The sequence below is a fragment of the Formica exsecta genome, unplaced genomic scaffold, assembly GCF_003651465.1.
Source record: "Formica exsecta isolate Colony F162 unplaced genomic scaffold, ASM365146v1 scaffold31, whole genome shotgun sequence".
Lineage (NCBI taxonomy): Eukaryota > Metazoa > Arthropoda > Insecta > Hymenoptera > Formicidae > Formica > Formica exsecta.
The window spans coordinates 539,321-562,626 of record NW_021850355.1 but is presented as its reverse complement, the minus strand read 5'-3'; the positions used below and the strand labels follow the sequence as shown (position 1 = coordinate 562,626).

Here is a 23,306-nt window from a genome sequence, read left to right as displayed (position 1 = left end):
TATAGAAAAAAAAAAAATCTTATATAATCGCAAAAAAGATAATGAAAGGAAAAGAGTTATATATGTATATATATATATATATTTTGAATTAACAAAAATATTATGATACCATTAATATCGTTTGCATTCTGCGGTAAGATATTTTGTTAATTTTTATAAAAAAATTAGTTTAAAATGTATATATTACAGCAATTTTGTTCGATTCACACACATACGCGAAACGACTCGCGAGTGAAATCGTGGTATTAATACAAGATGTAGTACATGCGCAAAAATTTCCGTAAATGTCGTTAGTTACACACAATTTCTTGATCGATTAATGAAATAATATCACAGGAAAGGATGCTATCCGTGAGAAAACGCGACAAATCCACCGTCCTGTAATTATTCTCGAATTATTATAATTCGTAATTATGGAGAATTCAGCCGATAAACTCTCATACCACGAAGAATTTACCAAAATTATTAAAAATCGATCGAATCTACTTTCTCGGCACACGTGTTGGCTTACGTTGAGCGGACTTGAAAAATTGGACACAATACCTTGAAGGCCATTGTTGCTTGGTTGATCGGTACTTCGCTCGATCTTGTGAGTTTGTAATGCGAGTGATACCAAAGGATGGATGGTTTTCGGCTTTTATACCTCTCTGTTCGGGAACCGCGAGAGAGGCCCACTATATTCCACGGCACACATACACGTACACATAAAACAGAGCATATTCACTGATGTAACTGGGTGACGGTACCCTCGACGGTTACCCGATTCGCGGCCAACGAGCAGCGAAATTGCGCAAGAAATCGAACCACGCCCAACAAAAGCGAGCAACATCGGGATCAGATCGATCCTCTGCTCTCGTAACCCGAAAGATCCGAAGAGTGCACCGGTCGTTGTCTTCATCGTCGTCGAGGACTAGGCCACGTCCTTGCCGATGAGTTAGCTAATCCTCCTCCGTTCGATCCGTCCGCCTCGAGAATTACAAAATACTTTTCTCGGTCTTTCTCTCCCATTCTACCGAATTTTTATATCTTTTTTTCTTTTCTTTTCCCACATGTAACAATCCTACATCTTACAAATAATCCATTTTATAGACTTAAACTCTGATATATCGCGAGAATCTATATAATCTGCAGTTCGTGAAAATTCAAATATAGGATGTGAATTAATATAATAATTAAGAAGCAAATTAAAATAATGATCTCTGTTCATGGTCATTAAGAATTTGTAATATTTATATTTCTTGCTATAATTCTCAAGACTTTTTATATAAGAGAAAGGTTGTCTATCTGCTATAATTAAAAAATTATTTTTTTTTCCGGAAGAATTGTACATTAATTAAAAAATTATTTTTTTTTTCCGGAAGAATTGTACATTTCTACATAAGACAATATTCTCTTTGAAAAGTTGTGCAGAAATCATTTTGGATTTAATATAAATTGTAGATTCTTAATATTTATTATTTTAGTTTTAATATGTCTTCCTTTTACACAGTTACATAATTACTGAGTATAATCAAATGTTTATTCTCATACATGTTCTTTATATTAAGCTTATGCTTGCAAATCTCTTGGCTCGTAATAAATAGCATGACTTTCTTTTTCTTACCTTTATAGAGACTCTCTTGGCTATCATCAAGTTACTCATCTCTATAAATTCATAGAGCTCATCCGTCATTCTATTCTCTTTACTAGATATGTTTTAGCTCGTCTTTGATCGGTGATTTTAATGTCCGCACGTTTGTTAATTCTGTACTACTCGGTCTAGGCATTCTAATTTATAATATATTGAAAGGCCCTTTATCGCAGAGCTATTTTTCACGGTTGTCATGATTGCTTAGAAATGACGTTAGTGGATATTACAATGTTCTTGCGAGATAACTCTTTTTTTAAATTGATGATTGAAATCCGTAATTAGTGATTTCGACAACCGAGATGTCCGAAGATGACATTGAAAATCTTACAACATAAGCATATTTCTCTCTAACTGAATTAATTTTTTTTTATCACAAATATTAATAAATCTTTATAACATTGAATATTATTAGCATTATTATATAAATAATAGGAAGTTATATATATTTTTTACATTATATGTATATATATAGTAGAGTAAATTTTTATTAATTATAATATTCTAAGTATGAGAGGGGGTGGATACTACAATTTATGATTCTCTAATATAATTTATTTAACATTTAATGAGATACTAATTTAAAATTATGTTTAAATTAGGGTTTCTTCATCGATTATGTCACGTTATTATTGTGTTAATTAGTATATCTATTCCAATCTTTTATCACTCTTTAATTTCAGTCTTAATTACCAGACATTACCATTGTAACGCGAAATGCAATTTAATCAACATGACACATTGCACAGTAGTGTGCAATGAAAAATTACACATTGCTACTTGCGTTGCAGCTTGCGTGAGCGTTGACTGTGTGCTGATCGACATTCAAACAGAATTTAATGGGTATGTAGGCTGGATATCCCAAACCGAAATAATTATGCGAACTGTTTCGAAATTTATCCCGTGTAATTTGAAGCCTGCCGGATGTATCTCCTGGATCTCGAAATACATTATTTGACACGCGTACGTGACAAGCAAACATACTTCACTCAGAACTGATAATGATTGAAAAAAGGGAATTTAATTATAAACATAAAGAGAAATTCGCAAAAGTTAATATATGTCAATCGCGTATAAATATTTTACATAAACCAAAATTATAGCTTGTAGAGATTTGTGACGTTACAAGTGTGCAATGTTTTAAATTAAAGATAATTATAAAAATATACATATATTAACTTTTGCGAATTTGTCTTTAAGTTTATAATTAAATTCTCTTTTTTTGAATGTTTTATGTAAAATATATATATATATATATATAACATAGAAACATACATATCAAATGAAACAAAAAGAGAGAAAGAGATTCAGTTATATATTTATTTTAATTTACTTTACAAATGTGTATAATGTCATGTATTGCATTGAAATTGTACACTTGTAGCGATATTTATTCTGTTTTTTAATTTCAGAGCAAATGAGAAATATATAAAGATATCTCGTATCTTTACGTATATAAAGAGAAGAGAGAAAAGCGAAGGTCGTTAATATTAATACATAAATACGACGTATAGATGTATCCCGTTATAGTAATAGTACGCGACTCACACGATTCGATTTCAAAAGAGAGTTACAAGACTTGTCTCGATAATTGACACGCGCTGCAGGGATCCGGATTAAAGTGTTTTCCTCGACCAAGAAGGTGAACAGTTTCAATGTCCGGGATGTAATTTGCTGCCAATTAACGCACGAACTTCCTGTCGCGACCTTCAATCTTTCTTATAATTAACTGAATCAAAGTCAACGGGTCTCTTTTTTTATGCCGAACGCGAGAAGAAAGATGGGAAAGAGATCTCCATTGATGTTTATATTTCATAAACTGTTCCCCTATATGGGAAACGTCGAAAGCGTTTTCGTGATGTTAAAAAAAAAAACAAGAGCGATATTATCATAATATACTTGAATTACTGAATGCGTTCTTTACGAATGCACGACGATAAATTATATGAAATTATGATGAAGTAAGATTCAATTATATCGGTATTAATTAAATTTTTCAGTATAAACATCTCTCTTTGCGAGCAAAACTAAAGTGTATATATATTTATTTAAAATTTATTATTTAAAAATATATTATTTAAAATATATATTTATATATATATATAGACAGATTTTATAATACATATTTCTCGACAGATTTAATTCATGGCAATTATAATGACATGAGATGAATTAAAAACTGTCCAGAAATATATATTTTTTGCTTTTTTCATAAGTAGAACGATACGAAAAGCGATTTGTCTTGTGCATGTCACGTGCGAAACATGTCTAAAATTTCCAAAATCATTTCCTCGATTGCATAATCGCATGTAACGCCCGAACAACGGGCATTTAGTTAGCTTTCAGGTTCCAATGTATCGGCAATTTGTCGCGTTAGATTGAAATAATGTTTTCACGCAGATCTCATGGGCAAGAGCGCGGTCCAGGGGATAAAGCGGACGAGAAAAATCGAACGCGACGGTGACGAGCGAAATCTCGAGCCTCGATCGACACGAGGTTGCTCGATAATGCCCGGGGGCCCGCAATCGATCGGGGCGGGACCCCGCCGCGCGATATTCGCGCGGGCGACCTACCTATTTCTTCTTTATGAAAGTGCTCTACTTCACTCTCTCTCTTTCTTTCCTTCTCTGGCCGTCGCACGGGCCCCGATGATGTTAGATGATATGACGCAATAATGCGTATCCCGTCTTTCGCGACACATTCGGCAAAGACACGTATGGAATGTCTGGAAAGTTTCGCGACAACGACGATGAGGAGGAGGTAGTGGTGTTACTTGTGTTTCCTCGACTATGTGGGTGATCTACTTGATAGAGATCACTCTTCGTATGTGAGAGGATACAGAGTATCCCTGAACACTTTGGTCGATTTCGAAAAAGGCCTCAATATATGTCGTTTATTTTTATAAATAATCTTGTTTGCATACGGGTTGTTCTAGAACCTATCAAGAAAGAACCCTTTTCAATTTTATAATTTTAAAATCCAATATATTTGTGATAATCCTTTTTTATAGAAAATTTTGCAAGATAAATCATGATTCGTCTCATATACTTATATTATTAAAATCTATTTCTACGTATATAGAATATTTAAGAATCTCTCTCTCTCTCTTTCTTTCTCTCATTAATTATAATTTTAAAAACAAATTTGGGCATTATATTAAAATATGCAAAAAAATATCAATTTCTTAAAATATCCTTAAGTAAAAAGAATTTATATTATATTCTTGTATTTCAAAATTATTTTTAGAACCATTAAAATCGTATTCTAAAAATAAATATGTAACAGTCTATCACATATCAAGACATGTTTGTATAAAGATCAACTCCTGTCACGATTGCCTGGAAATTCTTGCACTCTATATTATATCTTTAGCCGAATCCAATGGTACAAACTTCTCTTAGGTAATCATGATAAAAGTCTATACTATAATTTTCTAATTTATTCTCGATTAATGCCTCATGAGAAATCGTCGAACCATTCAAGGACCGTATACGAGAAGTGACGTTTGGCATGGTCAGTAATATACAGCCAAACGTGTATTGCGCAATGACACATGACAATTACGCCAATAGATGGAAAAAGCAGACGAATTGAATTATGACATGCTGGAAGAAATAATGAATTATTATCAATATTCACGCACTGGCAATTGGCCCTTGTTATTATAATTTTTGAAGATCCTTCCTTATTCACTTTTTAAAATAAAAGAGATGAATCAATCAAAAATGTAAAAAAATGCATAGTCATGATATTCGTTCTTTTTATTTTTTACTACTTGAGAACAAGTTTTTATTACACTTCAATAATATAATAATAATATCTATTTTTTATATAAGGAATAGGAGGAGAAAAATTTAAATTTTTTTAAATGTTCCATTCATTAACATTGTTTATTATTTTCTTGTCTGTAACATTGAAATCTACGCATTTTAATATATTTTAGGCAGTTAATAATAACTTTTTAAAAACATTATACTTTATCTTTTTTTTTTATTCAGGTAATGCCTTATTTCTTAAAATAAAAAAATTTGTATTGCATATATATACATGTAGTTATCGCTTTATTAAAGCGAAATTATTCAGATACTGTTTCTACTGAGAAAAATTTCTCGCCACGCTAAATTGTTCCAAGTGTCCGCGATGTATATGAATCGGGAGCGAGGGTGCGCCATCGCAAGTGCCGGCCAAGTTCAAGTGCGGTCGACCGTCGACGAACTTTCAAAGTCTGGCACCGGGATCATCGGTGGGGGCCTATACGGTTCGGGCCATCGGGTATATAAAGCGGCTGTGATCAACGCTGCACATCATCAGTCTCGCTTTGGTCGATCTAAACCAACCAAATCTACGAACAATGGCGTTCAAGGTAGGTAGAGGATCACGAACGCGAAGGGTCTCTTCGAGTTTGTCAGTTCTATATATCTGAAGTCTATTGGACTCGGATCATACATTCGCGTCAAGTGTTTCAAAGAAGTTTATCATATATTGAAATTGGCTATTGAAAAGTAAAACTCGATCGAAATTGAGTCTCGCGCAAATTTATATTTCAAAGTATAATAATAAATCGAAATTGATATATATTTAATATAATTAAAAAAATTCAATCGATTAGATTTCTTTCGCTATTTCGTAAAAGCTATATTTATGTATATTATTATTTCAAGAATACAGATCGCAAGTTTGTCATTTAATAATTTAAAATAATTTTTAAGCAACTTAATTACATGGAACTCGTGAATTACGTAAAACTGAAGATAATCTGATCTCACAATCTTTTACAGTTTGTCGCTTTTGCCGCCCTTGTGGCCGCCGCCAATGCCGGTATCCTCGCTCCTGCTGCTCCAGTCGCTTACGCGACAGCCCCCGTCGCCAAGGCTGTAGTGGCTAAGACCATCGAGGCTGATTACGATCCGCATCCCCAGTACAGCTACGCGTATGATGTGCACGACACTCTGACCGGCGACGCCAAGAGCCAGCACGAGACCCGCGATGGCGACCTCGTCCAGGGTAGCTACTCCCTTCTGGAGGCTGACGGCACCAGGCGCACCGTCGACTACACCGCTGACCCGGTCAACGGTTTCAACGCCGTAGTTCGCAAGGAGCCTGCCACAGTCGCTGTCAAAGCTGTAGCCCCAGTCGCCGCTGCCCCCATCGCGCACGCTGCACCATTGGCATACGCCAAATACGCAACCCCAGTGGCACACGCTGCTCCCGTGGCCGCTCCCCTCGCCTATGCCGCTCCTGTTGCTAAATATGCCGCCCCGATCGCCGCTGCTCCCCTCACTTACTCCGCTCCGGTAGCCAAATTGGCAGCCCCGATCTCCTACGCTGCCCCCGTGGCTAAGATCGCTGCCCCCGCTGTCGCTCACGTCGCGCACTCTGCCCCCCTCGCCTATGCCGCACCCGCCGCACCCCTCGCCTACGCCGCGCACGCCGCACCCTTCACTTATGCCGCACACGCCGCACCCCTCTCTTATGCCGCGCACGCCGCACCCTTCACTTATGCCGCGCACGCCGCACCCGTTGCCTACGCCGGGCACGCCGCACCCTTCACCTACGCCGCGTCAGCTGCACCCTTCGCTTACGCCGCGCAGGCAGCTCCGATCGCTAAGATCGCCGCAGCACCCGCTACTTTCTCTTATGCCGCCCCCGCCTCTTACATCCACTGATCGCGTTGATCGCGCCAGCTCACGTTGTCGACTTAGGCCGAACTTATTTATTTTTATACATTGTATGTCTTTTTCTGTGTGACTGATTAAAAGGAATTATACATATGTATTTGAGATTGTACTCACTTACGCGAGATCTCATCAACCCGCTGTCCTATTACTATAATATGCTAATATGTGTCTATAATGCACATATAATACTATATGTGTGGTATAACACATGTGCGGAATATTTGACATTTTTGCGAAAAATGCGACGCATACTCATGGATACATATGTATATTGGATTATGCAATACTGGGCATTTTTGTGAATTTAACGGAATATGGACAGAAACATAATCTATGAATCCATTCTTAACGTGAACAAGAAACGACGTCAAATTATACTTTAAACGACAAATACTTTACATTATTATAATCAACAATCAAAGTAAAAAAAAAGAGAAATCGAAACAAAGAAAGAGAACAATAGCAAAACAAAAATATTATATTGTTTGCATTTAAAAAAACTGACTTTCAATGTATAAGAATTAACATTACAAGGTTTAAATATTTTGACAAATTTGTGCGAGATTTAATCAAAATATTATAATGAATGTGTAAAGATAAATGACGTTGTTTAATTGAAAATAAAGTAATTAAATTTTTTAAAGATACACGTTTATATAAATTAATGAAAAAGATTGAGCACTTTGCTCTGATATTCATTTGATTTCATTTCCGCGATAGGCTTAATTGATATTAGTTTATTAAATTCAATTTATCGCATGTGCCTGATTATTAATTTCTCCAATAATACTGATTTTTTAAGGATCATATCATTTATCTCGACACATTATAAATCACCATATATACATACAGTGATTAAATATAATATTCTAGAAATTATAAAGTTAAAAAATTTGATTTTTGTGTTGTTTACGTGAAATTCTGTATTTAATTCATTTGCCGAGAAAATGATATCATATTGATCAAAGAAAAATTCAACTCTTGAACAGCTTAATTTAAATATTCTCTCTCTAGCATAAATGTATTCCAGATTTTTAAGAAAAGAAAGACGAACACATAAAAGGAAAGATTATAGCAATCGAAAACTAGATATCGAGCGATTACCACACATGATGTGCTAATCATGTGCGTCATATATGCGACATTCTAGCTCGCGATTGCAACTATTGTATTCTGTGTTGTCATACTAATATAAATTCACGACGCGCGATGTCGAAACTGCTCGCTGTTTGTGCCGAATCTATTTCATTGTTTTTACGCGTGTGTCACACATTCGCACAGTTTCAAGTCACTATCTGAAAACCGAGATAATACGCGGCATTTTTGGCGTTTAAACGCAATTTACGTCTTGTAGAATGTGGAATTTTTTTAATCGAGAGAGTAAAAAACCATGTTCAGTCAAACATATAATGATTCACGAAGAATATTCCATCTATTACGTATTCCAATCTTTAATTATATAACGTTATTTAAATCTTAATACAAGATTATATCTTTGTAAATTATTTTTCAAGTATTCTTAAGTATTTTATTTGTCAGATTTTCGTAAAACGATTTTTATGATACCTAGTGTTGTATAATATGTGCTGCTATAAATTTCTCGATCCCGAACCGGGTTCCGCACACATGCCCTTCATGTATGGGGTAAACTTTCGTGCGTAATACTGCAGCGTTTCGCGTAATGTTATTTCTGGCGCTCGCCAGAATTGACCCACTTTCTCCGCTTTTCGCTCGTCCTTTCTCGAACACCTCCCCGCGGCCGCGCAAGGATCGCGACGAAGCTCCACTTTTGTTCGCTGGTCTCGATTGACCGATTGCACCATTGCATCACTTAAGAATCGCAGGCACGACAATGAGAGAACTTCGATTTTGCGGACGCGATGTCGCGTTTTCGTAGACCGATAATGACTTGCGCACAGTTCGTGGCTTGAATCGAGATAATTCGACTCATTCTGATTAAGGATTCGGACCGAATCGGAATCAAAACTGATAACCGTTCTATAACCGTTTTTTTAATCGGACCGAAACAATAAATCATATTTAAATTCTGTTAAATTTATAATACCGGAACCATAACCGGACTGTTAAATTATTTTTGGTTTACGGTTCTTTTCGGTACCTTTTCAGTTCTTCCGTAATTTATTTCTATAAAATATTTTATATTCATAAAGTATTTTATTTGATTGCATTGTAATATATTTTAGAACTTTCTCTTTCGTTTTCAGTTAATTTTTGTAATATAAATATTTTAGGGAGTCAGGAATGAAAGAAAAAATGTCATCGGAAGATAATAAACCTGATAAAAACAGAATTTTCATAAAGTCAAAGATAGATGAAATAATGAATAAAAAATAATAAATGCATAAAAATAATTACTTTTAGAATTAAGTCTTTGTTTTCCAAGAAAATGTTAGAAAAGGTTAAAAAAGCAATAATTTTAAAAGAACCGGAACCATAACCGAAAAAACGTAATTTAAATGGTTTTGGTTTTGTTTATTTATCGAGGAATTTAGAAGTTACCGTGACCGCGTAACACCAAAGCATAATTTTGTTTCGGTCCAAATCCTCGATTTTGGTATAATTGAAGCAAATATATTCTGCACACTCGCTCCGTTAATTCGCATAATTAGTATTATAATGATTAATATTCAATTCCCTATTTTGAATATTTTATCGTAAACGTCCAGAAACGTAGCTTTATTCGATCCAATTAAAAATTAAAATTACAATATATTCTCTTCATTTTATATATATAGTTATATTTCAAAAAATATTTATTTTGTTTTATTAATCTGGTGTTTAGTTTTATTTATTCTCTTTCGTTATTGATGTATTCTCTTTCGTCTTAATTAAATTAAGACAAAAATCAACTATTATACATACATATTGATCCTTAAAATTATATGCTAATTGAAGTCCTATTAAGATAAAGTTCTGACGTTATACGGATTAGATGATCTAATATCTATTATGCGTTGTGCCGAATCGTGATTCCCGTATCGCGCCGGAACAGCATCTCGCAAGACTCGCGCACACAGCACGTGAGAAAAAAAACGTAGTATAGAGAAAGAAGAATTGCACGTGTGCGTGAGCCACCGAATTCGAGCTCGCTCGTTTGCACGCGGCCTATTTGCCATGGGAGAAAGGCGTCCAAATTCCAGACCTCGATTTAAATTGCGTTGTTGCATAACAGGGCGGACCGCTTTTCGGGAAGCACGTGCACGTAACATGCGATATACTCGACCGGCGATTCCATAGAAATGATCGATACGGCGAAACAATATCATCCAAGACAATAACGGCCTTGATGCCAAGGTTATCGTTTCACGCTTTCCATTACATTATTACTATACCATTGTTCTGTTACTAGCATTTATTAATAATATCGGAACCGTTTTATCTATCAGACACTGTAGGCACAGGATCTATTAATTTTTCCAGGTGTAATTTGAAGAATAGAACTCTTGCTTCTCTCTTTATCTATATATGCTTCTCTTATCTCTAGTCTCTCATTATAATAAATTATAATAAATGTTCAGATCTAAAAATGATAAAATATATCTAAATAAAATATATCACGAGAAAAGAGAGAGAGAGAGGAAGATATAACAGCTCTAATTCGGAGAAAAGATTTATTAATTATTTTCTTTGCTGATGAAATCAGAGGTACGAAATCAATTAAATTGTAATTAAAGGTAAATGTCATTCTCGACTGCGAAACCGGCAATTAGAAATGCAAATTCGAGGGCGTGACCGTGTTATATATATCGCGTAAACTTTCCTTCATGGCGATATATTACGTGTTCCCAATTAATATTTATTGGACTGATCTTGCTCTCACCTCATATCTCATATGATCTTCACGAGTCCTCGTTAGCGCAGTAGTTTCTTATCCCGTATACGAGGATAAGCCCCTTATAAGTCGGCTCGAACTCAGTTCACGCGTGCGAAAAGAGTACAACGTATGTAATACGCGTGGAAAATAAAGCAATTTTTAAAAGAAATCATTTGCGATAATGATAAAACGTTGTATGCAAATCAAACGATATGATACATTACGTTATGTGATTTCTCATTGATAAAATATATATTTTTATATATTTTTATAAACGATCACATTGATAAAATTATAACTAGTTATTTGAAACTCATGAAACATTATCCCATTTTCATAATAATAATTTATCAACGATCATATATTTCCCTTCGCTTTTTTTATAAATACATGACATACTTTCTTTAATTCTCTCTCCTCTCTTATTTTTCATCATTTTTACCCGACAGCGAACATTAACGATCGGCAGACTACCTTGACGGGCATTTGGTTCATTTATAATTGTTTCATTTATACATTTTGAAGTTCGCGCGCTGTGCATCGATGAAAAATGATAAAACCAAAGAAAGATTTTTAACGTTGAATGTATTACTTATATACGCAAATCGGCATTTCGACACTGATTTATGAGAAGTAAGAAGATCGACTGACAGTAATAATTTTACGATGCATTTGAAGAACATTCGTTATGCATTAAAAGCGTGCAATATTCACTCGATCCCTTTTTACTTCTGTCGGTAGCCTTGATTTGTACAAGTGTGGATAAATGATAAAAAAATGCGTAACCTTAATCGGCGAGTACATATCCCGTTGAGGGACATTCATATACAGGACACTCATTTGTCGAAAACATCCGTTTAAAGCAGACAGGACATTGTATCCGCTTCGATTCGACTTTGTGACTCATCAGATAAATTATTTCATACATAAATTTTTAATTAACTGTAATGAGTGTTATAATATATACAATAAATCGCATATTTCAAGATAGAGACATTATAAGAAAATAATAACTTTTCTGTATTTAATTATTAAAAATATATTATACGTGGTCGTTTATATAGCGAATTTTCTTAAGAATTAACGCAAAGATAGACTGAAAAAAACACTGATTGAATGCGATATGCTCTGCTCACTTAATTCATCAAATTGAATGTACTCAGGTCACGATGTAGTTGCAGTTAGCGCAAATGCTACGTGCATGTTTTACAAATTGAATGACAGCCGCTAATAACGACGCAGTTTCACGATTTTGCACAATCATACATACACACAATTACGCATAGTCTTAGAATAAATTTAGACAATCTAGAGAAAAAGACAAGATTTGCTACATGACTTTTCCTATTTTCTTCTTCCACAAAAATCTGAGGTTTTGCACCTGAATAATTATTAGAAAAACACAAAAACAAAAATATAAAGTAAAATAATATAATTAAATAAAATCCGAGACAAATATTTTACTCGCCAGTTTTCCGCACACGGTTGAAAAATTTGTATTAATTAAATATAACAGATATCACATGTCCCAAACGGTCCACACAAATTTTTGTGTTAATTTAATATGGATATGTCAAATATGGATATGTTAAACGATGACACTAATATTATGTTAATATTTTGACATAAAATAAATGCAAACCTCAAAGTAATTTGAAATAAATTTTGTATAAAATCAACATATTTTTAATAATAAAATTAACTTGGGAAAATGTTATTGACGGTCTATAATCACTGTCATTCGTATCGTAGAATAAAATTAACAATTTTTTCTGTAAATTTTTTTTAACAGATATATCCTTTCATTAATAATACGGAACATATCTATTATGTAAAATTAAAAATAGGTGCATATTGTTATTTTTACACTTTTTTTTCAATTGTTTTAATAATTTAATACTTGAATTCAATTAATACAACAGCAATATGTCAAATTAACATATAAATATGTTAAATATTTAACACAACAATTTTAACCGGCATATTTTTTAACAAGAAAATATAAATTTTCCAATTGTGCAAAAATGCTCGGGCGGAAAGCGGTCAAATATATTATAATCGAATCGACAAAAAAAACCATGCGTCCAACCCGCGGCGATTTTGGTTACTCGGATTCCGGACCGGTCTCTATCTCTCTCTGTCAAAAGCAAACCGGTCTTTTGGGCGCACGTAATACGGGCGCGATTACGAGGTGCCGCATAGTGACATTGGGCGCGGATCTTTGACGGCCGCGGCTGCAGTTTTCTGTTCGGTGAAAGTCGATTCGCGCGCGCAAATACTACTCTCATTCTCGTCTCCTTTCTTTGTTCCGCCGACGGCGATTTTTTCGTTAGCTGTATTCCTCTTCAACATGTCGCGAGAAAGAGAACAACACGACGCGCGCTTTTCTCGCAGGTATAATCCGAATTATGTATGTACGTGTCGCTCTTTTTTTTACAAGAGAGAGTTTGCCTTCGCACGCGAATAATAGCTTACATAATTTGTCGCGATAAACGAAACATTTGAGTTTCGATTAATTTGCATCAGCTAAATCTTGTTTTAAATTAAATTATTAATCGTTATGTTTTTTGATACATGTATATGTGTGAATATAAATTTTGAAAAAGATTAAAGTAAAAAATGTAAAGGAGTGCAAAATAAAATATTATAATATTTAAAAGGGAATCTTTTTATATAAAAAATATTTTGATGCTATTTAGAATCGATAACTAATTGTCCTCTTCTCTCATGAACGACTAATTATATATTATACTAATTATATATTAGAATTTCTAACTATAACGAGCATGTGCGATAAAGAACAATGAATTCTGTTTTGTAATTTTTCTATCAATAAATAAAGATCAAATTAATTAGTTGTAGATAAAATTATATAGATAGACGCAATATACATATAATTTTAAATAATCATATAAAGTACATTTTTTTATTTTATTATATTAAAGCTTTATTAGAAAAACTATTACAGTAGAACATGCCATTCACTGATCAGACGCCCGAACGCACAATGATCGCAACTACTCGCGCGTCTGACTCGCGTTGAGCTGTACTACTTCCTCTGTGAAGAAAAATTGATTATTCGAAAAATATACATTTTTTATATTACTTAAAGAATTCTTCCCATCAATATGCAAGTTTTTCAACATATAACATACAGTACAATCTATTTCTTTTACGATACCAAAGGAATTTGTACTTTAGTTTAAAATATGTAAGAGTATCGCGCGAAATAACTTCACTTTCGATTTAACTCTCACTTGAAACGTTTTCGTTTGATGATTAATACAATTTTGATATATCATGATTGCGCATAAGAATATTCCAAAGCAAGCTGGTATGCGATGGCATACAATAGTGCATTATAAAAAAAGTCAGAGATTTCATACGTTACAAGGTACTCTCATCAAGAGATACAGTAAAGGTATCCAATAAAGACGTCAATAAGCATCATCATTTATGACGACTATTAATGGTTAACGATTATAACAATCAGTTTTTTTTTTTTTCATATACCGCTAGAAGTTAAATGCGTCGCGCGTAGCCGAAGGTCGTGTTACGTGTACGTACATACACGCGTGTCTACGTATGTTTCTTGCGTAAATACGACGGCAGAAATCCGGGACCCGGCGCGCGTAACAACGGACCCGGGGCCCGTTGCTTATGTAACTCTGCAATGGATCGAACCTTGTGCGAACGCCGACGTGACAGCCGAACGACCGGCTCGCGATTGATCCGCGACATCGATGACATTGATCGACGCATATTCAGAACTTGTCGACTTTTACTCATTGCGCGCACCCACGCGATTAATGCGATTGTAATGACGTAATCGAGCAGAGTCGACACATTGCGGCCAGTATATATATATGGTTTTATTATTATTATTATTATTATTATTTCGCGCACTCTCTAAAATAAAAATAGGCATCATGAATCTCTATTGTACCGAAGAAATAATAAAAAAGAAATCGAGTTTATAAGTAACTCATGATAAACAATTTTTATTGCAGTTTCATCGTCTATAACTGGGTAAAAACAACATGCAGACTGGTTGCAACTCGAGATGCACAAGAGTAAAATTTATGCTAATGCGGTAGCGGGGTTGTAAGCGAGACCAGTGAGGGGTGCAGCGTAGGCGAACGGCGAGTAGTACGCGGCGCTATAGGGGTAAGTCGGATAAGTGGCTATCGCCCTGGCCGGGAGACCGATTAATCGGGCGTTCGCTGCTAGTTGTTGCTCCTGACCGGCAATGGTGGCCCTTGCAGGTGCGGCGGCTTGTTGTCGACGATCCTGCTGCTGCTCCTGCTGCTGGATCTGCAATCTCGATGATCGCCTTTGTTGCTCCTGCAGCTGCCGCTCCTGCAGCTGCCGCTCCTGCTGTTGACGTTGTTGCTCCTGCAGCCGCTGGAACTGCTGACGTTGAATCTCCTGCTCGCGCGTCGTCGCTCTCGCCGATGTCGAGAAACCCGACGTTCGAGCCTCAACCACCTCGACGTCGGAGTCGGGTCCACTGGCGGGTATCGACGGTGCCGGGGCGACCGGCGTCAGCGCGGCCGGTCCAAACGAGGCCGGGGCTATCGGCGCCAGGGCGGCTGGTCTAAGAGGCGTCGCGACGGCGGCGATTACCGGTTCTCTGCTAACGATCGCGTTGAAACCGTTGATCGGATCCGCGGTATACTCGACGATGCGACGCGTACCATCGGCCTCGATCAGGCTGTAACTGCCCCGCACGATGTCGCCGTTTCGGGTCTCATATTGGGCCTTGGAGTCGCCGGTCACCGCGTCTTGCACGTCGTACGCAAAGCTGTACTGCGGCACCGCGTCGAATTCCTCCAACTTCGCCAAGGGTGCCGCCGCTGGTAGCACGGCGGGAACCACCGCCCCGTGAGCGAACGCCGTCAGTCCCAGGAACAAGAAGATCTGTAAATTTGTCGACGGTTATTGATGACATTTTGATCGCTTTGTCAAATTTATGGAGCTCTCCATTAACTTTTAAGAACCGGGGGTTGTAACGTTAATGAAGATGTAATGAACTAAATATTTTTTTTTTACATACATACGATATTGTAATATTTCGATGCAATAATTGAACGTATTTGGATAGAATCGATATAAGATAAGAATTTTAGAGATAAAATTCTAACGCTCTTCTAATCTATCTCCAACTTCCCTTACCATGCCGGCCATGTTTGTTTGCGGGAGGATCGTCAGAAGACTGATACTCCGGGATAAGATCGTTCGTACTTTTATACGCTGTCATCGACGTTCGTGTCATCCGCGACGACAACGATGATCCTCGTAGCCGAACTTGCGCCAATGCCACCCGCACCCCCACCTAATCACTGTCTGTCTCCGTTTCTCTCCTTTTCCTCTCCTTCTTTTTCTTTATGTCTTCTTCTCGGGGGCCGTGCAGTGACCTCCATGACAATCATTGCGATGTACAAGGAGTCCGCAATGTTGTACCAATGTTTAACCCACCATTGTATGTACGAAACTTTATGTTTCTTCATATCGTCGTCGCCCGTGCATACACGCGACTTGGATGTCAATATGCCGAAGACGCGAGGTCGTTCGACGAAATTGCGTGTCCGAGCACATTGAATGCTTTCGTCCTCTTTCATCCTAATCGATGACAAGATGCACTAGATGAAATTCGCAGAGACATCCGTAAGAAAAATAATAGAAAGATAGAGAACAAGAATGCGATAACATTATTACTCGAAATAAAGGTAAAATATGTCACATTTTTCTTTCATGATGTATATAAAGGTATTAAAAATAATATTAAATTTCTATATATAATATATATTGAAAAATATTAATATTTACATTAAAATATTAATTGATCTAAAATCATCAGCCTCTAGGCATGTAAAGAAGAAGCATTGCTTAACGCCAATGAACTCAATGCAAGCGGACGATTGATAACCGAAATACGCGTGTAATCGTACGCTACGCACGCATGCACGCGTGTCGTGTGCCAATACATGTCGAATACAGGCGGTCAATCAAGGTCGTTTGACGAAAGCGCATCCTGCACAATCGATCGAATTCTATTACGCATTCATAGCGGGAACGACGATGAATCTGCTAACATCGATCGACGCATAGTATTGCGTTAATTATCAGACACGTAATCGTTAACCGTTATTACTCTGTTATTTTCCAGCGATACATGTATACGTATCCGGTATATATGTTAAAATTTTATGAATATATTTCAATTTAACATTTATGGATGTAAATGAATATTTTCAATCAAGTTCCAAATTATTTAAAAAAAATTCAGAAAGAAATATCATCAAAATCTTATATTTGGTTTAGTGTGTTCGCTACATTGAAACATTCGATTCCGAAATCAATATATGCATTCTATTCAATTAACCAATGTAAAATAATTAATATTAGAGAAAAAGTTATATGTAAAATATAGAAATTATTTGTATTTTTTTCACATAAGTCTATCTTTTTATATTTTAATATCGTCTGTCGAAACAAATTTAACAATGGATGATACAAAACCATTCAAGCTTAGAAAAGCATAAATGTGTTATCAATTCTCAATAAGAAAGTAATAAGGGTTTCTAAAAGATATAACATTCTCAAAAAACGTATCACACGGATATCAATCGCATTGAAACTTTCGTCTATGATATTTTTTTGCATCTATATTTTACGATTTTGGAAATACACATAATTCGCACTACATTAAATATAATGAGTTAGCTTGGAAGAATTGTTTAAATGCTTAAATTTTGAAACATGCGTAAAAAATGTGTTTCTTGAATTTTTATGGAGTATATAAGAAACAAAATATTACAATATATCAATATAAGCTTTTATTAAATTTTTTCAAATTTTATATTTAATGTAATTGCTAAACCTTTCGCAGTATTTACGCAAATTAATTTGTAACTCGAAATCTAATTCAGACATAAAATTAATGTTAATATAAAATTACATAATTTAATGACATCGTGTAATTCGAGTAATAATTTATGAATTCATGACAGATTCACACGCTAAACGAAAAGAAGTCTATTATAAAAAACAAAAATAGTCTTTATGTGCAAATAGTGTGAGAAAATAAACATGTAAGATGGAGCACGCAGTTATTCAGAGAACAAAGCTAATTCGCACTCGCATACAGTTTGTAAAATATTTTTATTATAAAACAGCTAACAATTTTTAGCGATACGTAATATGACTAGTGTTCGTTCGATATTATAATATTATAGAGGTATCCACATCAAGGGTGATAAACGAATGGCTGCGCTGGAACATTGACGACTGGTTTCCCCACCGCTAGAGGTTCTCGACGAACCACGGCGTTGAATCCGTTCACCGGGTCGGCGGTATACTCGACGATCCGTCTTGTACCATCAGCTTCTACGAGGGAGTAGCTGCCGCTGACAATGTCACCGTTCCTGCTTTCATACTGGCTCTTTGCGTCACCAGTCAGCGTATCTTGGACGTCATAGGCATAAGAGTACTGAGGATAAGGATCGAAACTTGCGTTGTCGATCTTAAGCTTGGCGATTGGAAGAGCTGCAGCTGGGACAGCTGGAACGGCTGACAGAGCTGGTGATGGGACAGCTGCGCTTCTGCATACCGCTAGCATCGCTGCACTTAGGACGATTACTGACTATAATACAATGTATTAATGTATTAATATAATTATCACCAAAAATAATTTAATGCAAATTTATATTATTTTTTGTGTATTAAATATTTGTTTTCTTTTTCTCTTAAATATTATACTTGTATATTTTATATCTTATCGTTAACATGCATCGAAGTAAAATCAAAAAATTGTATAATTTTGCATTTTATAGTACAGTTAACGTGTTTCTCAAAAATTGCTTTAAAAGTACTCTAAACTCGAATTGATCAAATAAAAATTGATATTATTATGCATAATTTTTAGCGTACCTTGCAAGTCATTTTTTCGCTCGTGATTCTATAGAACAATAAATGTGTCGCGAACAAGACTGACGTTTAGTCGAGCAATGACAAACGTATTTATAGGAGCATCGGAGTGATCGTCGGCATCCCTCGTTGCATCGCAAACAGCCTACGAAGTAGTTTAGTACGTGATGTGGTGACAAAAATATCGCTCTCGATTTTACGACTCTCCGTTATGCGCATTGACGACGAAGAAAGTTGCGAATGCCGAAATATATTGATCGGTTTATTTCTCGCGTGATCGTTTAATCGCGATTATCGCGTTTACGGGATCGCGAAATTATCGCTTATCAGACGTTATTATGGAATCTGGTAGCATAAAAACGCTCTATTAGCAGATAAATATATCCTACTCGCCAGTCTTTGTCCCGCGAAATTGCCTTTCGAAACTTATAATGGTATAGGAACGGCATACCTTAAAATATACCCTTGTACGTAAAAAACCAGTTTTATATTGCAAATTTTAATGCGGTATGATTACAAGTTGATCCGACGAGATTAACTTCAGCGAGGCTTTCGAAAATTAATTTCAAAAGTAAAAAAGCGACACGTATGATTTAGTAGCATTGAACTTTTTTTCAAGATTGCGAAAATATACGTAATGTATAAGGCGTAAAGAGACAAATATAATTCTCCTATGAAGTGCCGGTGCTTTCACCCTTGCGTAATTCCAGCGGTTTTGGTACCGGCCATAAATATAACGCTTCCGTCGCAGGAATGTGACGAACTGAGAATATCAAATGTATGAGGATGATTCATTCTTTTTCTTTTTTTTTTTGAACAGTCGCGTATTTCGCTTTCAGGTGTCAAAGTACGTGATATAATTATCATGATCATTTTTATTTGCCATTGATAAAACTAGAAATCTTTCTTTCGTGCAATTCGAAATTATTCTGTGATACGCGAGCTTGATAAAATTTATATTAAAGTTCGAGTTGTAAAATCCATTCTCTTTCTTTTTTGTTAATTTATCGCTCCCTGTACATCATATAAACAAAGATTTAAAAAAAAAAAAAAGAGATAGATAATTACAAAACTCATTTATTCAAGATCTCGTAAATTCTGGAATTTTTCATCCTCTTCCGAATTCTTTCTTTGCGTCACAAAAATATTATGTGTCGATTGTTCCCGACGAGAGACGATAAATTACGGATTCGTTAAGAGCGTGAATCATCTCTGTATCGTCTCTTCTTCCTTCATAAACAGAGATGAGTCATTCGGTATGTATAATTAACGGGGGACGAGCGCCGATCGTGACCGTGAAACAAGTCCGCAAACTCGCTTGCTTACGCAACGCTATATCATTACATAGTGCTTCTTCTCTCATCCTTCCTGCCGCATCTCGCGGAAAAAGATATTATACACGCAGATTTATATAATTATCGACAACATGTTGTACAAAACATAATAGCCGGATAGTTACGTGAAACATTTAATGCAGTGTCATTTCTGTAGATCGTTTATTTAATGTAAAGCAATTGATGTATTGTTTATTGATGTAAACGGGATGCATTCGTGCATTATTCGCATAGAAATATCACATACATAGATTTGCGCAGCACAAACAACAATCGATCCAATAATAAATTTTGCATTTACAAAGATGACGAGATTTTCGACATAATGCAAACGTACATATGATGTGTATAAGTCGATCGATATTACAAATACTTTTTATAAGTAAACTTATCGTTATTTAATGTATACTCTATTTATTTATATATATATATTGCAAGAAAATAAAATTACCTTAACACAAAATCTTTATCAATTTTTTTATCTCGAGATACTGTTGATTTAATATTTAACTCGAAATTTATACAGTGTATGTACAATTGTCTAATTGGTCGATTGAGAAAAATCGCAAAGTACAATGATGCAAATATATATTGTAATACATATAACATGATGTATGTAAAATTTATTATTAGCATTTATTATCTGCTATGAAATCTAATAATACTATAATTTGTCATAAAAGAGATGATTTAATTTCCTCCATAAAAATTGTATAAATGTAGAATGTTTGTTACACCTCAATTTCATGAAATCAATACACTATTAGCTATTTGTTCATGTATATTATCTGTCCAGATGTGTGCGCACATTATCACATGCATAATGTGATGCAAACTCTTTGCACAAAATCACAACATTGTCATTTAATGTTATTAAAATATTAAGTAATTAAAAAATATGATAAAATTATCAGTAAGGTTAATATCTCTATTAATCACAATTCATAATTCAAATTACTATGATTCAACATCTTAAATATAATTCTTTAGAAGAATATTTTATAAACATTAATAACATTTGCCATCATACATACACTTTTCTCATACATTCCTCATTCATAAAATTCTGCTAACATACTGCTCCTTAAAATTTAATTTCTAGTAACAAATAAAAAGGGATTATATTCTCTCTAGTCATCTATGGCCATGTAATCTTTTGACGTTTTTTCATTAATGATTCCTGAAAGATTTCAGTACGTCCATTGTTACTGACATATCTAGTATCTAAAGTATTATTGAAATCTTATATTAAATAAATTATAATCTCTCGATATAAGAAAGTAAAATTAAAATTGAAATTAAAATCATTTAGAATCTTATCTGAATCATAGAGAATCATGATGATATGTACCTCGTTTTGCTCGTCGCATCTACGTTTGCTAATTCCATTGCAGGTAGTTTCTATTTTTGGTGTAGAACATACTCGGATTTTCTTATGCACTGATTTTGGATCATTAATAGGAAACTTTAATCTGTCCATCTGAGACAATTGGTATGTCCTTTTATTTCCTTTGTTTAAGTCTGCAGTTAAGCTATGCATATCGTTACTACTGAAAAAAATACAAATTGGAATTAACATAAGCAAATGTATACTTTGTTAGCAGATATTTTTACTTAAGAAGAACCCACCTTATAGCTATAACAGATTTGTCTGGTACCACATTTATCTCTGTATCCAAATTCTTAGCCCTTCCACATTGTCGTTGTGGTAAAGGCATGGCAACTCGTTTATACATCTCTAACAATTCGCTTTTACATAGTTTCTCAAAATTAAGAATCTCAATGCAACTCTGTGAAGAAAGAATATGCGTGTGCAATTAAGACACCTAAAATTCAAATATACCAGTGATACAAATGTTCCTTCATATAAATACAGTTACCGCAACGTAAATTAAGATGAAAAATTAATTGGTAATGCGCCTAATGCAAACTCGACCGCGTTTCTTTCATTTTTAAAAAATTATTTATTTTATTTCTCTAAAAATTAATATATAAAGTGTGTTTATAATCGTCATCCTGGTTTAACCTATATTTATTATTTACCAAAACATCGATTGAATAAATTGTGAAATATATCTTTTCTTACTTAAATAAAAGCGGATCAATGGATATCAAATGAGGAACAGATAAGTATTACGGAGACGCCCGAGAAGAAGAGTTTGTAAACACGCTTAACCTACGCGACGTGACTTACATTCTTTAAAATCTCGCGGAGTTGACGCTCTGATAACGACTCCGGATGCGTGAGCTCGTACGTGCCCAATTTCGACATGCTCGTGAACGTTTCTTCGCCGCGCCAGAAGAAAAGTTCGCGAACATCTCACACAAAACATGCGATTTAATAACCGCTTGTATCGGCCGTTATCGGGCCGCCCTTATCGCCTTATCGCCGATCGCCGCCACTATCCACTATCGAATGTATGCATGTGACGCATACATCGTATGCGTCAGAGCGTCCCAAGAAGTTTGATGCGACGTTTGACAGGCATTGTGTTACGATCTTTCAACTAGCGATTTTCGCAAGTTGAACATTCAGAAAGATTGCAATAATAATATATTATCTTTAATTATTATTAATTATTAATATTAATTAATAATTATTTATTATTTATATTATTTTTATATGATCTGTCATTTTCAATATATATGTATTACATAATCAAGGAGTACACTCATTATGCTTTTATCCTTATTAAATTCTGTAATGCGCCAAAAAAAAAATTAAATTAGTAATAAAAATTCGCATGTAAAGACCTGTGGCGAGTAAACTTGTTAATATCCAAATTATTTTACACAACGATTAATGATTCTTTAAATAAAATTGATCCCGGAACCTACCGACTGTCAATCGACTACTTTTATGGGTTTCTTTATATACGTCGCAATTAAAATTTCGATTCAAA

At 35.0% G+C, this 23,306-nt stretch overlaps 4 protein-coding genes across 4 annotated transcripts in view; 1 reads left to right on the top strand and 3 right to left on the bottom strand.

Moving 5' to 3' along the window:
• The window catches only part of LOC115237829 (larval cuticle protein A3A-like), a 2,660-nt gene extending 1,515 nt beyond the window's left edge, over window positions 1-1,145 (bottom strand). Inside the window, exon 1 of the mRNA XM_029811135.1 lies at window positions 544-1,145. Within this exon, the coding sequence (XP_029666995.1) occupies window positions 544-555 (12 nt within the window). The 5' untranslated portion in view covers window positions 556-1,145. The remainder of the gene's footprint in view (window positions 1-543) is intronic.
• Window positions 1,146-5,650: 4,505 nt separating this feature from the next.
• Window positions 5,651-7,741, top strand: LOC115237825 (cuticle protein 19.8-like). Its single transcript, XM_029811127.1, has 2 exons — window positions 5,651-5,990; window positions 6,406-7,741. The coding sequence occupies exons 1-2, from the start codon at window positions 5,979-5,981 to the stop codon at window positions 7,291-7,293; spliced, it is 900 nt and encodes a 299-aa protein (XP_029666987.1). The 5' UTR covers window positions 5,651-5,978; the 3' UTR covers window positions 7,294-7,741.
• Window positions 7,742-15,060: 7,319 nt separating this feature from the next.
• Window positions 15,061-16,778, bottom strand: LOC115237826 (ras guanine nucleotide exchange factor P-like). The gene is made up of 2 exons (XM_029811128.1): window positions 16,316-16,778; window positions 15,061-16,060 (listed from the first exon to the last, which is right to left on the bottom strand). The coding sequence occupies exons 1-2, from the start codon at window positions 16,325-16,327 to the stop codon at window positions 15,221-15,223; spliced, it is 852 nt and encodes a 283-aa protein (XP_029666988.1). The 5' UTR covers window positions 16,328-16,778; the 3' UTR covers window positions 15,061-15,220.
• Window positions 16,779-18,121: 1,343 nt separating this feature from the next.
• Window positions 18,122-23,171, bottom strand: LOC115237828. The gene is made up of 4 exons (XM_029811134.1): window positions 22,598-23,171; window positions 22,033-22,193; window positions 21,755-21,953; window positions 18,122-18,785 (listed from the first exon to the last, which is right to left on the bottom strand). The coding sequence occupies exons 1-4, from the start codon at window positions 22,673-22,675 to the stop codon at window positions 18,390-18,392; spliced, it is 834 nt and encodes a 277-aa protein (XP_029666994.1). The 5' UTR covers window positions 22,676-23,171; the 3' UTR covers window positions 18,122-18,389.
• Window positions 23,172-23,306: the final 135 nt, after the last annotated feature.

What these genes read in the sequence shown, in the direction of transcription:
- LOC115237828 (XM_029811134.1), bottom strand. Translation starts at nt 22,675, where the DNA reads ATGTCGAAATTGGGCACGTACGAGCTCACGCATCCGGAGTCGTTATCA. An exon ending in TCCGCGAGATTTTAAAGAAT is followed by an intron (nt 22,194 to 22,597) that starts GTAAGTCACGTC and finishes CTTTCTTCACAG; the next exon opens with AGTTGCATTGAGATTCTTAA. An exon ending in GATGCGACGAGCAAAACGAG is followed by an intron (nt 18,786 to 21,754) that starts GTACATATCATC and finishes ATTGTATTATAG; the next exon opens with TCAGTAATCGTCCTAAGTGC.